Here is a 16,022-nt window from a genome sequence, read left to right as displayed (position 1 = left end):
ACTTTTACATTACTTTCAGTAATTAAAAGCATTTTTTTATAAGGTAGTGTTTTAGATCGAGACTATGTGTAAGTTGTTGTCTGATGAACTCGAAAGAATTGCATGCTAACAAATTTTATGAACAATTCTTTGATTTTATAAACATTTTATTGTGAAAATACATGGATGATACCAGCGGGATTCGAACCTCCAATCTGGGGATCTGAAGGCAGCGCTCTAACCGACAGAACAAAAGAAGATCTCCCATAACTCAACCAGTTAGACTACCTTTATATCGCCATTTATACAACACTTTTGTTTATCAAAAAGTGGAAACTCAAGTTGAGTGCATGCTACAAGATAGTTTAACCCTGACATAGTGATATCGTCAGTGGTTGTCTTTGGATATATGTCTTTATGTTTAATTAACATTTAGGGTATTTGCTATATTTGGTAGCTCTTTGGTCATTTCTTAAATGTATCCACAACTTCCCTATTATAATATTGGCAATTTTCTTCTCACCTTTCTTACTCAGCGAAAGAAATTGATGAAATGCTTCTCTATGTACCAGGACACAGAATAGTATGCAGTGTAGATGGAGGAAACTACTCAATGTCTATTGTCAAATTAAACTGGATGACTCCACAGACTGGGTAAATGCAACGTTTTTAACCTTGATGTTTTTCTATAAAAACCCATTTAAAGGTTTGGTGCAAGAATAAAGTATAAAGACAGCATTTCCCCCCCGTCCACGATGATCTTGTAAAATCCACAAGCATGCATCCATTTCAAAAAAAAAATCGCTAGGCTATATAGTCAGAACCAAAATTTGACAACAATGATAAATCTTCACATGTGAACTAGTAATCAAGTAGTGCAATATTCAAACGATGCAATATATGAAAATAAACTTAATTATCTAAGAAAACAAAAAAATTGTAAAAATAAATATGACTTATTGCAATACATTCCCAAAATGTAGACATTACACAGACTTACTGACGGAAAAAGCTTTACTTTCATTACGATTTGATTGTATTTTAGGAAATCTATTAGTTTACTTCGTGTTTTCATTGGAATGTTTAGTCCTGTTACGCGGTCGCAAAAAAAACCAGCTAAGTTATAACTATGTTTTATGAATATTTTAATTTTCAGTTACAGAACACAAGATGCAGAAGACTTTGCAAATATGGATGGAATTTCAAATTGAGAATTGTTAGAATAATGTCGTCGTTTTTCTGTCTGTGTATGATAGACAAGTAAGTTTTAGTGGCTTGCATACTTAATATAAAAGTATGACAAAAATACCGAGCTCTAAGGTAAATTAAAAAAAGGTAAGTCCATAAAAACTGACAAAATCAAAAGCTGTCAATCAACAGAACGAGTGAAAAAAAGACCCAACATATTTTGACTTGGTACAGACATTTTCCGAAGAAAATGGTGGGTTAAACATGTTTTTATAGCTAGTTCAACCTCCCACTTATATGACAGTTGTTCATAGTTCCGTTATATTGACAAAATTGGTAAGCAACCCAAACATACATAATGGGTTAAAGTGACAATGATTAAGATGTCAAAATTGTGTAAACATACATCACAACTAACTAAAATTTTTAAACAAAAAAACAAATAAACCTAACAAAGACGCCAACAAAAAAGATGTTGTACTGGATAGTAAATTTTAAAAAGACGCCAACAAAAAAGTTTTTGTAGTTGATAGAATATTGACATAGAAGCCGATAAAATTTAAAAGTTTTTGTAGTTGATAGTATACATGGCGTATATAGTATACACATTCTCGATAAAATACAAAAAAAAACTTTAACGGAGATATGTGGTACAATTGCCAACTTTCCACAAGAGACCAAAGGATGAGGATTTGAACACCTATAATTGGTCACTGTACGGCTTTTAACAACGAGCAACACTCACATCGTAGAGCCAGCTATTAAAGGATTCGGCATAACAAAACGTGAATCAAGTCAATAGAGAAAGCCGATATCCTGATACATGAGTGCATTTCCGATATCCTTACTACATGTAGACTGTATAAATGGTGTTAAAATCCTAAACACAATTCTAAAAACATGTTTACCGTTTGCACAGTTTTTAACATGTTTAATTTCATAACATGTTTAGAATGAAGAAAGTGTTTAGGATTGTGGTTTATGATCATCTTTAGCTTAGAAATTAGTGTTTAAGTCATAAAAACTTTTAATTCTTGACACATTTAAAAGTGTTTAGATTCAAGACCTGTGTTCATTTAAAGTGTTTATTCAGAAATGTGTTTACATAATACCATAATTCTAAAACACGAGTTTTCAGGCATGTCAAATAGATGATCGCTGGAAAATAAAACTTTTTTAATTAATTGAAAAGAAAAACGATTCCTAGTTAACAACTACAAAATTATGTTCTTACTTTCCACATTTTAACCTATCGAATGCAGCTTTTTGTTTTTTTAATCTCCATGCATAATTCGATAAAATTGCAATAACATTACATCACATGTAGATTTTCTGGACGAAAAATTGTTAGTATAGCTATGTTTTGTCTCGCCTCTACGAAGTAATGGAGGCGTGCTGTTTCCGGTGGCGTCGGCGGCGGCAACAATTTTTTTCTAATTTGTAATAAGGTAATTTTTTTTAAAGGGAGACCACTAACGATAAGTCAATGGATATTTGGTACGCATTTGTATTAACATAGGCATATTTTTATGGAGATAATACGGCCTCGTTCCCTGAACGACGGTTCATTGACTGCACAAGTTTTGCATCGCTTACAAAGTCAGGAATATGATAGTTGTTTTCCATTCGTGTGATGTGTTTGAGCTTTTCATTTTGCCATTTGATAAGGGATTTTCCGTTTTGGATTTTCTTTGGAGTTCAGTATTTTTGTTATTTTACTTTTTATAGTTAGAGTTTTTGATTATGTCAGTTTAAGGAGAACCATTGACAATAGGTCAACGATATTTGGTATGCAGTTGTAACAGCATTATCATTTCTCAATTCTATGGAGATTATTTGGACCTGCCACTTCAGTCAAGTTTCATTGACTTTGGATGTTTTGCATAATAAATGCATGATAAGTATTTTTATTTTTTAATTTCAACAACTGCATTTAACTATTAAAATTACATATAGACATGGCAGAAGATACATATATCTGTGTCAACACTTTATTATTCTAGACTGACACTAGCCAGATATTTTTTTTTTCAGCGGAAGTTGGAAGGTGGTAAATACTGTGGAATATTGATTTGTAAACCCAAATTTGATCGACGCCCAGGGGATATTAAACATCGCGTCTACTTCTTTATAAGCGTATATTTGGTTTATTATGTACGTACTTCATCGATTTTACAAAATTTCAGTGATTTTTCGCCTGTACCATCGAACATGTCATGAATTGTCGATGTTTCTACTTTGTTTTCATGTATTGTGCCATATTATCTTATTTTTTTCAAATGAAAAAAAGTATCGCATTTCTATTAGAAAAATATCGGATTGGAAATGTTTTTCATAATAAAAGCATATCGCTATTCTATTAGAAAAACGTCGCATTCATATAAAAAAAATAGCATTATTATCCTATTACAAGTGAGTATGGCGTAGAATGCAATCGAATAAGTTTAACGGCTATTCCACTGTCTTTAGTACATCATTGTCAAAGTATTTGGACACCTCAACATTATAGATCGTGCAAATAGGTTTTATTTAATGCAAATGCATATTTACTCGTATAAATACAACATACTTCGGATAAAATATTCAAAATACATGGCAAGTTGTGTATACGTTTGTCCTTTTAAATACGTCTATGTTTTAAAAAGAATAAACAAGTACTTTCCGATGAATTTTCTTTTAATCCTACAAATGTCAACATTTGTCTGAGAATTCCCCTTAATTCATCTCATTTACACAAGAGAATATCGCTTCTCCACATAAGAAACGGATTTCTCGATTTGCACTTTCCATAGAGTGATACTCTCCTCTGTTAAATAAGCACGATGCCAATAACTATTCGTGTAGATAGACTCTTCAATTTTAAATTTCTTTAATCTATTAAATTGAAAATCAACTTTTGACAATCCTTATGTAATTTTTTTCAGACTCTTGAAGCAAAAATTCAGGGATTGAAATGCCTTTGAGAAAAAAAGATTATTTAGTCACGGATATTGAAAGCCACAACAATGAACTTGAAAAGATTCACACCCAGTTTACATCTTTCAAAGTAGATTGGCTTGACCAGTCCAAACAATACGTCAACATACCGGAAAGTGTTCTGGTAGCCAGCATTGAAGCACCACAGATAGCAAGCGAACTTTGTAATCTTCGAGACTATATAGGTATGTTTTTATTTCAACGACCCAACATTCATTAGTAGATAAAAGAGTTCCACAAAAATTGTTAATTTTTATATGAGACATGCATATAGATTACTTTACTTCATGCTCTGTAACTTTTGAATTTAACATTTTTGTGTTTTAGAGCTCAAGAATGGTAATGGAATCTGACTTGCTTATTCTCATTTTTTTCTTCAGAAAATGCACTGGACAAATTTAGAATAGCCATGGCAAACAATCGATCCTCATTAGATAAAGCTAAAGCAGCTGTTGAACAGTTGTTAATATCAGAAGGTAATTTATAATACTATCATATTATCATGTTATTTTCATATTTTTATAAGTCTTCAATATTTAGAATTATGAAATATCATAATCATTTGCATCGAAATTTTCAGCAAATAAGGCAAACAAAATTTATAAATGATTTTGACACCCCTTTTTTATTTGTGGCTATTTAATTTTTTTTATGACCCTACAAAGATTCTTATAATTGTATTAATTGTGTACATTTGATTTGTAGGTATTTAAAGGCTTGCACCGAAAGAAGATTGGCTGTTAATTATTAAAAAAGTTATTACCTTGCATAAAATAGTTACAATTTATTCAATCTGCGAAAATATGTAAATTGAGAATACTTTAAAGCTAGATGTATAGACACATAAGATTTTAAGCACTTCAGAACCTGAATAATTCAACGCCATTCAGTAACAGTTTAACGGTTTCCAATGTGAAATATCGTGTATATAATACTTCGATATCAAACAAGTCTTGTGGAATGTTGTTTGTATTCTCGTCTTTTTTCTGTAGCCATGGATCAGTCTACCTTTCTTTTCCCTTTTTAGCGAAAATACTCAATTGTTCGGAAATGTGTTCAACCAAGAAGGATTTTTTTTATGCCTTTCTAGTATAATATAGGTTGTAAGCAAGATGGCAATCAAACCACATCTCCTTGTTCTTATATTTATGTTCTATTTTCGATACTGCCTTTGATATGGGTACTGTAATTTATCTTACAGATTTTTAATGTGTGGTAGCTTAAAAGCCGAATATTTCTGAAGTGTTCTTTTTTATTCATTTGGATCAATATTACAGTACAAACAACAACATACACATGCAAGATATTTTATGAATTCAACCAAGCGACTGTATAGTAACAGCACAAGTAATTGAACATTCAATTACAAATAAAAGAAATGATCTTATTTAAGTGGACAATGGCTCTCAAAAGTTGAGAAAGATAAGACTATATGTCAGAACAGGGTAAGATGTTAAAATTCTTGAAGCAACGAGTTGTTTGTTTATAATTATTCATCGCCGTTTTAGTCGATATTGCTCGGCAATTTTGATGGATTTACTCGAAGCTAAACCATTCTAAAGAAACATATGGACGCAACGTTGCAGTTCTAATATTCATTTGCTTTATATGTATAAATCATTTAGACTGTTTTCATTAACATAATTATCGTTGAGCAGAAACATAGCATAATTATATTTTTGCAAATCAAAGCTTTTATTCAACAAGTTGGTATTGGAGTCCGTACTTGGCCTGTACTTTTAAACATGACAGTTAATAAAATTTGAATGAATTATTTTTTTTTTCATTAAATTTTTTGTATAATTATGCAGATAATGATACTGAGTCAAAGTCTGGTAGATGTCTCTATACAGTTATTTCTTCATAATTGTTATTATCATTATAGGAATAGATAAAAAAATCGGTCAATTGGAACGGAAGTAGACACTATTATTTTTTGGGGGTTGACAGGATACACATGATCATAATTAGTATCCACTTCAAGGCTCATATGCAAGCAAATTGAATAACCGATGAATCATCAGTTTTTTGGTATTTTCACTTTACGTAAGGCTTATATCTCTGATCTGATTTCTTAGTGCATAATTCTGAATGTACGTGTATCGTGCACCTTTAGCAATTTTTGGTGGTACTGCCTGTTTTGGACAATTTCATATGTATACCATTATATCTGAGGGGTTGACCAGATTCAGAGGCGAGGGATAACATATTTTTAGTGCTGTTTTCGAGTAACATATAATTTTTGTAATAAGCAGTGGCGGATCCAGAACTTTTTATAAGAGGGTGGGGGCACTGACTGCCATAAGAGGGGGCCCGCTACAGTCATGCTTCAGTGATTCCATATATAATAAACCAAATTTTTCACACGAAAGGGGGGGGGGGGGGGCCCACCAGGGCCCCTGGATCCGCCTATGATAAGGTACATAAAAATCAAACATTACATTTATAGATATAAGAAGATGTGGTATGAGTGCCAATGAGACAACTCTCCATCCAAGTCAAAATTTGTAAAAATAAACCATAATAGGTTAAAGTATAGTTGACATGTACACTTCACTTTGCTGTGTAAAATAATCCGAATATGAACGACAATAGAGACCTAACGATCTTTTTGGTGCAGGTCATCGGTAGGTGTAGTGTCCTGCTGAGATCGTGTTTTTCGAGTGAATCGGTCCACTTTTCTCAAGTGTAGATCAGGTTTTTTCGATTGATATTACATGCGATCAGATCGATTTGCTGCTATTTCGCAAGTATAATAGTTTTACTCATAACAGTGTATCTAATGCTGTACACTATACATATTTTGAGCACAAACTACACACAATTTCCTTGAATTTCACTTAAAATTCAGCGTTTAACATTGTCCGTGTTTTTTCGAGAGCAACATTTAAATCGTCCAGGTTTTTAAACGAACGGTCTGGGTTTTTCAAAGAAAATGTGAATAAGAAAGAATGCATTCCTTGCATATAAAACTGTTTTTTTTTCGTAGTTTATAACTGTAATTTAGTGAAGAACAGTTACTGTATTATATATTCCCAATAAATCACAAAAACATGTTACAATGTTGATCAAATTTAACCATGCTCGATTTAATGCTTATTTTCTGTACTGAAAACATTTTAAAATACCCTTGCAATATTACGATAACTAGGAAATCACAGGGTCCTTTTTGAAACAGTCTTTAGAACCGAGTACAGGGGACTCTTAATCATTTCATTTCATTTCATAGCAGTAAAAAATCCCAAAACTTCAATAAAAACACACCAAAATTTTCTAAAAAAGGCCTCCCCAAAAAATAAATTACAATAAAAAATAAACAAAAACAAAAACACACACTCAATCCGCTCATGTTCTATTTCACATTGACAATAAGATTTGAATTGAATGAAATATCTAATAAAAAATGGAAACAACACTTTATGAATATCATGCGTCCGAAGCGCTTTTCTGGTTTTACCTTCATCCGCAACGCTCAAAGCCGAAATTGTGAAAGCTAGGAATGTATAAGACCCGAAACAGTTGAAGAGCTATACGACCAAAAGGGACCTAAGAAATAGCCAAATCCATCTAAGGTTCAACTTCGCAATTTTTTTGAAATTCATAAACGGACAATTTTACATGATTAATTGTTGGTTGCTTAACGCCCAGTGGCAAATATTTCATGCATGCTCAGAACGAGAACACATTAACAATAAATACAATAGGAAGGACTTGTTATATCTGTAATTTAAGGCGTGGCACTCTCTCCAAATGCCCCATTCTGACCGTGCGTAGCTGTGTACTTGTGCATCTCGCACTGCCAAACGGACGCCCCACTTTGGCAAGGGTTTTACTGCCGGTCGGAAGAGGACCTAAGTGACTATATTTCTATTCCCAGCCCCCTCCCCCTTAGAGGTTAACAATTTCAGAAAGGTTTGTACAGACTACTGAGAACACCGGGGAGCTATCAAATATATAAATTTAATAAACAATGAAATAAATAATTTATAAACTTTAATACGATCCTTTCGAAATTACAATAAAAAAAAAACGAAATGTGTATATCATATGCATACACCTTACAAAGAAGACACATTGTCATTTTTTTCTTTTAATTTCTGATGAAAAGGAAGCTACATGTATGATGGTGCTTTATTTATGTGTAATAAAACATAACATACGCTTGATCAGACTCCTCTTCACAGAAGGAGCATTTGGACATTGTTCTTGTTTTCCATTTCGCGAACGATAAAACGTATTACCATCAAGACAAATAGTAAATGAAATATTTAGGATGCATTTTCTGTTATAAAAACACAAATTTACCCGCTTTACATGTGAACATGTCAACCAAACATATCTGTCCTCATATAAGTATTAGATACAGAACAAAGGTAACAAAAAACTGGCTGGTTGTTACCATCCCGTTTATTTTGTTACTTTTGTTTTGTATCTGACTTGTACGACGTTTTAGATTAGAAAGTAATACATTTTGCATTCAAGACGATTGCATAATTAAAAAGATTGAACACAAAAAAATGTGCATACCGGTCAATGTTCCACGATGTTTGGAGATATTTAGTCTTTAATAAATTAGGTATTATGCGTTAACACTAGCGCTTCTCAATTCTATCAGTTGTGTGCGAGTAAAATTATTGCTTATTCCTTTGATACATATCAGTGAAGTAGGAGTAGATTGAAAAGTTGAAAAAAGGGGGGAGGGGACTTCTTAAAGTGACAAGCAAAAAAAAAAGACCTTTAATATATAATTTCTATGAAAATAGTCTAGAAAAAAGATAATGTCCTCTTTCGTAGCCATTTTACATTTTAATAACAAAATAAATTGCCAAAAGTGGGAGAGGGGCTTATAGTTTTGCCCCTCACCTTTGCAAATGTGTAATGCGGGTATGGTCCCCTTTCCCGGCTCCTACACCCCTGTATTTATATATACCCCTCCACACTAAGAAAAAAGCATACATACGTACAAACAAAGCCAAACAAAGAAATATGTTTTGCCTCCTCCCTCCCCCATTTTGAAGGTTGGGGGAGGGGGGAAATTACCCCCTTCCCCAGCTCATACACCCCCCCCCCCCAAACAAAAACAAAAAAAAACAAAATCAACAACAAAAATGTGAATAACAGTTTTAAGACATTTAGAAATTCAACGCCGTAGGACGTATGCAAAAGAAAGAGTAATCAGACAAACATAAATACAACATGTATAAATATTGTAATTAAAAAACCAATAAAATAAAGAACAAAATATATAAATATAAAAACAAACTGTTTGCCTTTATGGGGAATGACATGTAATGAAAAATAACTGATTTGTCTCGTATTTGATCCACGTATTTTGGAAATCAATTTCTTTTTGTTCGTTCTTTAATTTCATGCTCATTTAAACAGTACAATCTCATTAAAATCAGCTGTTAGTTTTCGCTACGATTCTCTCGAGGGAGTGTAGCGTATCACAACATCGGATTTTATTCAGATTGATTACAATAATGTGATTTTCGAGTAGACCCAAGTATTGATCACGTGACACAATATTTTTTTCATTTTCCATCCATATATCAAAAAAATTGACGTGGAGACTGATTTTGTGCTATCACAATTCGACTTAAGCAAATTCCTTGAACATGAAGAGAAAAGGGGAAATCCTCCGTATAGTTCGATTTAGACGATTTGAAAGATTTCAGCTTAACTGCTAAGCAAACCCTCGAGAGGTTTGTACATGGAAATATTTTATAGTTGCAGTTACTCTTGCAGTCAGTAACTTCGTAGACACTTTATTTAATTTCTGCATTTTGGAACATAGTTAGCTTTTTTTTTTAAATATAATTTTTATGAACACTTTTTCATATAAATTACCGTATAGTTATAAAACAAGGTAATTAGGTCACAAGGTGTACGATAAAGTGCCCATGAACTCACTGAACTGAGTGACTCTATTCATAAAAAGTGTCCGTGTAACTTCATAAAAAGTGTCCGTGTAACACCCGTTATTGTACTGTTTTTCTATAGCTCTGCTGGGGACAAAGTCGTACAAGTTTGATATATCCAAATGTCCATGTAATTTGTAAGACTTGGCAAACAACAATATATATATATCAAAATGCATGATGCCGAGATATATATATAAAAAGAAGATCCACTCGTCCCCACCAGCCTCGTGTACATATAATATATATATATTTATCAACAGGAAATCTTTTCCACTCCTATGAATATTGATTTAGGTGCGAAAAACTTTCATACAGCCATATAACAGTGTATAATATTTGGAGAATATACATTTAAAAACAAGTTACAACTTGTTGGTCCAATTTCACACTGATGTAAATACATACATGTACTAAATATATATTTATCCTTTTTCGACTCTTCAAAATTCAAGAGTCTAATATCCTAAATTGAGGTAAATTATATGGCCTTCCAAATACCTCTTCGATTCCTAACATCACTAAAGAAACATTAATTGTTGATATCCGGATATGGTGTACAAGTTTTTGCACCTCATGTTTGCAGTATAATATCATCCTTTCCGCAAGTTTATTGTTTTCTGTTTGGTATTAAATTAATAATTGAGATCCATTTTGTTACATCTGGTGATCCGTTTATTTGGCAATCGCCATGGCATTCAGCAGGGTTTAAGAACATCCGTTGTTCGACCTGCTAGTGAAATGCATTTTGTAAAAATATACTTTTTCACTTTTTGGGTCTTTTGGAAAATGTTGTTTGTGCTGTATTTAGACCCCTCTACCAAGAAATTTGTTTTGCTTGCACACGTATAAAAATTGCGGTTTTTATCCAACGCAATCATAGGTTTGAACGTTGTTTTCAATCTAGACTTGTTTATATATTTTCGTTTGGGCTTGTATTATATTTGCCTTTGGGTTTTTATAATCTGTTCATCCTATTTCGACTCTTCAAAATTCAAGAGTCTATCCTAAATTGAGGTAAATTATATGGCCTTCCAAATACCGTTTCGATTCCTAACATCACTGAAGAGACATTAATTGTCGAAATCCGGAATTAATTGTCGGATATGGTGTACAAATTTTGCACCTCCTGTTTGCGGTTTACCATCTTTTCCGCAAGTTTATTGTTTTCTGTTTGGATATAAATTAATAATTAAGATTCATTTTGTTACATCTGGTGATCCGTTTATTTGGCAATCGCCATAGCAGTCAGCAGGGTTTAAGAACATCCGTTGTTCGACCTGCTAGTCAAATGCGTTTTGTTAAAATATACTTTTTCACTTTTTGGGTCTTTTGGAAAATGTTGTTTGTGCTGTATTTAGACCCCTCTACCAAGAAATTTGTTTTGCATGCACACGTATAAAAATTGCGGTTTTTATTCATCATAGGTTTGAACGTTGTTTTTAATCTAGACTTGTTTATATTTTTTCGTTTGGGCTTGTATTATATTTGCCGTCGGGTTTATATAATCCATTCATCCTATTTCGACTCTTCAAAATTCAAGAGTCTATCCTAAATTGAGGTAAATTATATGGCCTTCCAAATACCGTTTCGATTCTTAACATCACTGAAGAGACATTAATTATCGAAATCTGGATATGGTGTACAAATTTTTGCACCTCATGTTTGCGTATAGTACCATCTTTTCCGCAAGTTTTATTGTTTTCTGTTTGGTATTAAATTAATATTTAAGATCCATTTTGCTACATCTGGTGATGCGTTTATTTGGCAATCGCCATGGCAGTCGGCAGGGTTTAGAAACACCCGTTGTTCGACTTGCTAGTCAAATGCGTTCTGTTTGAATATACTTTTTCACTTTTTGGGTCTATTGGAAAATGTTGTTTGTTCTGTATTTAGACCCCTCTACCAAGAAATTTGTTTTGCATGCACACATATAAAAATTGCGGTTTTTATCCAACGCAATCATAGGTTTGAACGTTGTTTTCAATTTAGACTTGTGTATATATATTTATATATGCTATATGAAAATATAACTTCAATAGTCGTAGTGTTACCATGTCACTTGAAATAAGTATATCATACAAACAAGTCTAAGCAATATATATATGATGTGTACAAGTTATCATTTTGTACATTTATAATTTGTACAAAAAAATGTACAAATTATAATTTGTATTTTGACTTTGTACAAATTGTAATCTGTACAAAAAGTGCTTGTACAAATTACAATTTCACTTATAACTTGTACAATAATTTATAGTATGGATTTTGTTATAAAAAAGCATTGATACACAGTATAGGATTTTAATGCAATGACCACACAATAAACCTTATTAACAAAGTACAAAATAGTTCTGTATCATTTGTTTGAGCATGTGAGTGAATTATGGCACTGGGAATTGCACAACATCTTGTGCTTTTTACATTTACATCTGCATTCCCCTTTGCATTTACATGAACGAAAACACTGACCACCAGTTTTTGAAAGCTTTTTTACTGATTCACATAGCGACAGTTGAGGCTAAGGAACCGTTGCTGCGAATAAAGATGTGTCTTTAACAGCTTCAATTTGATTTCTCGACAAATAACCTGTTAAAATTCCGATGGGGAACCCAAAATCTCCATATTCAACAATTACACCTAAGATATTTCGAGGATCGATTGAGGCACGATCATACTGAGGAACGGATACAATGACATTATCCACCACAGCAAGTTCTGATAATTTCTGTTTCGTTTTCTGTGTTAAGATATTCAGCTTGGATCTGTTAGTCAGACAACGCACGCTTTCTGGCACGTCAGTGTCATCCTGGTTGTTACTCGGGCCAATTTCTATTATACTATCAAAATTCTCAGTGGGGCCAATATCTATTATACTATCAGAATTGCCACAGGGGACAATTTTTATCATTCTATCAGAATTGCCACTGGGGCCGATTTCTTTTGTACTATCAGAATTAACTGACATGCATGTATCAAGACTTAGTACATTTCCTGTCTACATCTGGGTATTTTTGTATTTTGTAAATAAGGTTTATTGTGTGGTCATTAAATACAAATTCTATAGTGTGTATCAATGCTTTTTTTATAACAAAATCCATACTATAAATTATTGTACAAGTTAAAAGTGAAATTTAGTCAAATTTTTGTACAAATTACAATTTTTACAAAGTCAAAATACAAATTATAATTTGTACAAAATGATAACTTGTACACAACATAAATATAGACTTGTTTGTATGATATACTTATTTCAAGTGACTGTATAATGAATTGTATCATTATCCCATATTGAATATGTATATAAAAAATTGTTGAGTTAGATTGCTGACAAATAAAAAATACATTGTGTATAAAAAAATAGAATAACATCTACACACGCTTAAAATACATGTCTTATGTCTATCTCTAGTTTCGCCTTACGTGACAAGGCAACACTACGACTATTGAAGTTATATTTTTATATAGCGGATGCGGTCGAGTGGTATAGAGCCTAGTCATTTCTAAAATTATATTTCATTTTTCAACTTTTATCATTCATTTGTTAATTTGTTAATTTGTGTTAAATAAATGTTAATTACAGCACTGTTCATTTTTATACCACAACAAAACTGCATCCTACAGGTACCATTTATATTTTTATCCACATAACAAAAACCTTGAAACAAGAATAATTCTGCAATACCTTTTTTTATTTCAAATACTAAAGAATCATAGTTCATATTTATTTTAGTCTACACTATTTGTCAAAATTTATTTCTAGAAATTAAGAATCATAAACCAATAAATTGGATTTACCATGTTATTAAAATTATTTCGTACTGGTAAAATTTTCTTTTATATCAAATAACTTCAACCAGGCCTTAAAGAGTCTAGGAAAAAGAAATTTTTAAAGAAAGAATTAAAATACACGTGTAACATAACAGAAGTGTACTTTCTAGCTCATCTAGCCCCAAGCGTCATGCCAGGTAGAGAACTATTAGACATCTTCTAAGAAACCATTTCGAAGCTAGGTAGAACTATTAGACATCTTCTAAGAAACAATTTCGAACATTTAAACGAAATCTTTTACTTATGATACTGGGATGATCCTAAACTAATTTACAGTTCAAAGTAAGAAATGACCACCACAATGGACATACGAGAAGTACATACATACAGGTTCTCAGAAACCGTCTCGTATATTAAAATCACATCATGCAGAAATGCACCTAGTAATGTGTTCCTCTACTAATTTTGAGTTTTTGCTGTTATCCAAAAGCAAAGTTGTGGAACATATTTTAACAGAATCATTTGGTAATCCATACAATTAGTGTCTCCTCCATGACAGTCTTGAACATTAAAACAAAATATTGAAAAAACGACACTGCTAATTTTTAGTGTTTGGTACTGGTCTGATATTCAGGATGAATGTCACTGTGGAACACAGTTTAACATAGAACCCTATGGGGAAAAACATAGAAAATTCTGTTTGTCATAAAACACTGTCAAACATTCAGACATACTATCCACACTGATCTGTGTCCACACTTGTTTTATACTAAATGTATCAAAATTTAATATTGTACATTCAAAGTTAAGGAATAAAGAATAGATATTTTATCGGTTACTTTGATGTTGAATATATGGTTTCAAATTATAATGTATATGTCAATAAATATTTTACTTTCAAGAAATAAACAGTCGAGTGTATACAAATTAAACAATTCACTTAAAGTTATTATAGTAAGAAATCTTATCTGTCTTGGCGTTTCCATTTATATTGTATTGAAACTTGACAAGTTTTTGAATCGTTACTTGACAAATTTTTTTTGTATTGTGAATTGCCAAACATAATATGCTGATTGTTAAATATGAAACAAATGCTTTATAATCCGCATGTTACTTTCATATTGATAAATGTAGACGTTGACATCTTTGTTAATGTCCGAATTTTATTATTATATAAGTTTACTTCAGTTGTATCAAATATAATCTGTCAAATATTCGGAGACGTATCCTATTCTAAATATATAAGAATAGAATTGAGAATGGAAATGGTGAATATGTCAAAGAGACAACAACCCGACCAAAGAGCAGACAACAGCCGGAGGCCACCAATGGGTCTTCAATGCAGCGAGAAAATCTCGCACCCGGAGGTGGTTCTCAGCTGGCCCCTAAATAAAATTGTGTTCTAGTTCAGTGAAAATGGACGTCACACTAAACTCCAAAACATATAAATGAACTAAAATTAAAAAACATACAAGACTAACAAAGGCCAGAGGGTCCTGACTTGGGACAGGCGCAAAAATGCGGCGGGGTTAAACATGTTTTGTGAGATCTCAACCATCCCCCTATACCTCTAGCCAATGTAGAATAAAGAAACACATAGCAATACGCACAGTAAAACTCAGTTTAAAAGAAGTCCGAGTCCGATGTCGGATTAGGTAACAAAAGAAACTAAGCAAAATGACAATGATACACAAATGAACAAAGGACTACTAGCAGTTACTGACATGCCAGCTCCAGACCTCAATTAAACTGATTGAAAGATTATGTCTTCATCATATGATAATCAAGTACAATCCCTCCCGTTAGGGGTTTAGTATCCTACCATCATAAAATATATGAGAAGAACATAACCCGTATCATGCCAACGACTGGTTTTAGAATGTGTTTATTTCCGATGCAAAGACCCTATGAGTGAATCAATATTAATACCAAAATATGCAATCCTTAATGATTTGACAACAGTATCGTAACTATATCATTTCCGAATAAGTCTGTTTAAAGGTTTGGTTAGCTTTAGAGGTGAATGCCGACATTTTTGTGATTTGTAAAGAATATTACCATAAAATATTGGATGTGAAATACCTGAACGTATAAGATGTCTGCATGTTGATATATATTTACGAATGATGTCCTTGTACCGATGATAAAATTTAGTAAATGTTTTGACTAGTTTGTGATATCGAAAAC

The 16,022-nt window shown here is 32.4% G+C and overlaps 1 protein-coding gene across 1 annotated transcript; it reads left to right on the top strand.

Moving 5' to 3' along the window:
* The first annotated feature begins 4,096 nt into the window (after positions 1–4,096).
* On the top strand, positions 4,097–4,883 carry LOC127724751 (uncharacterized). Its single transcript, XM_052231849.1, has 3 exons — positions 4,097–4,328; positions 4,524–4,619; positions 4,849–4,883. Exons 1-3 carry the CDS (start codon positions 4,121–4,123, stop codon positions 4,854–4,856), a joined length of 312 nt encoding a protein of 103 aa, XP_052087809.1. The 5' UTR covers positions 4,097–4,120; the 3' UTR covers positions 4,857–4,883.
* Positions 4,884–16,022: the final 11,139 nt, after the last annotated feature.

Source organism: Mytilus californianus, unplaced genomic scaffold (genome assembly GCF_021869535.1).
Source record: "Mytilus californianus isolate M0D057914Y unplaced genomic scaffold, xbMytCali1.0.p SCAF_14, whole genome shotgun sequence".
Classification (NCBI taxonomy): domain Eukaryota; kingdom Metazoa; phylum Mollusca; class Bivalvia; order Mytilida; family Mytilidae; genus Mytilus; species Mytilus californianus.
Note: the sequence above shows the minus strand (reverse complement) of the source record. Positions and strands in the feature narration are given on the sequence as shown.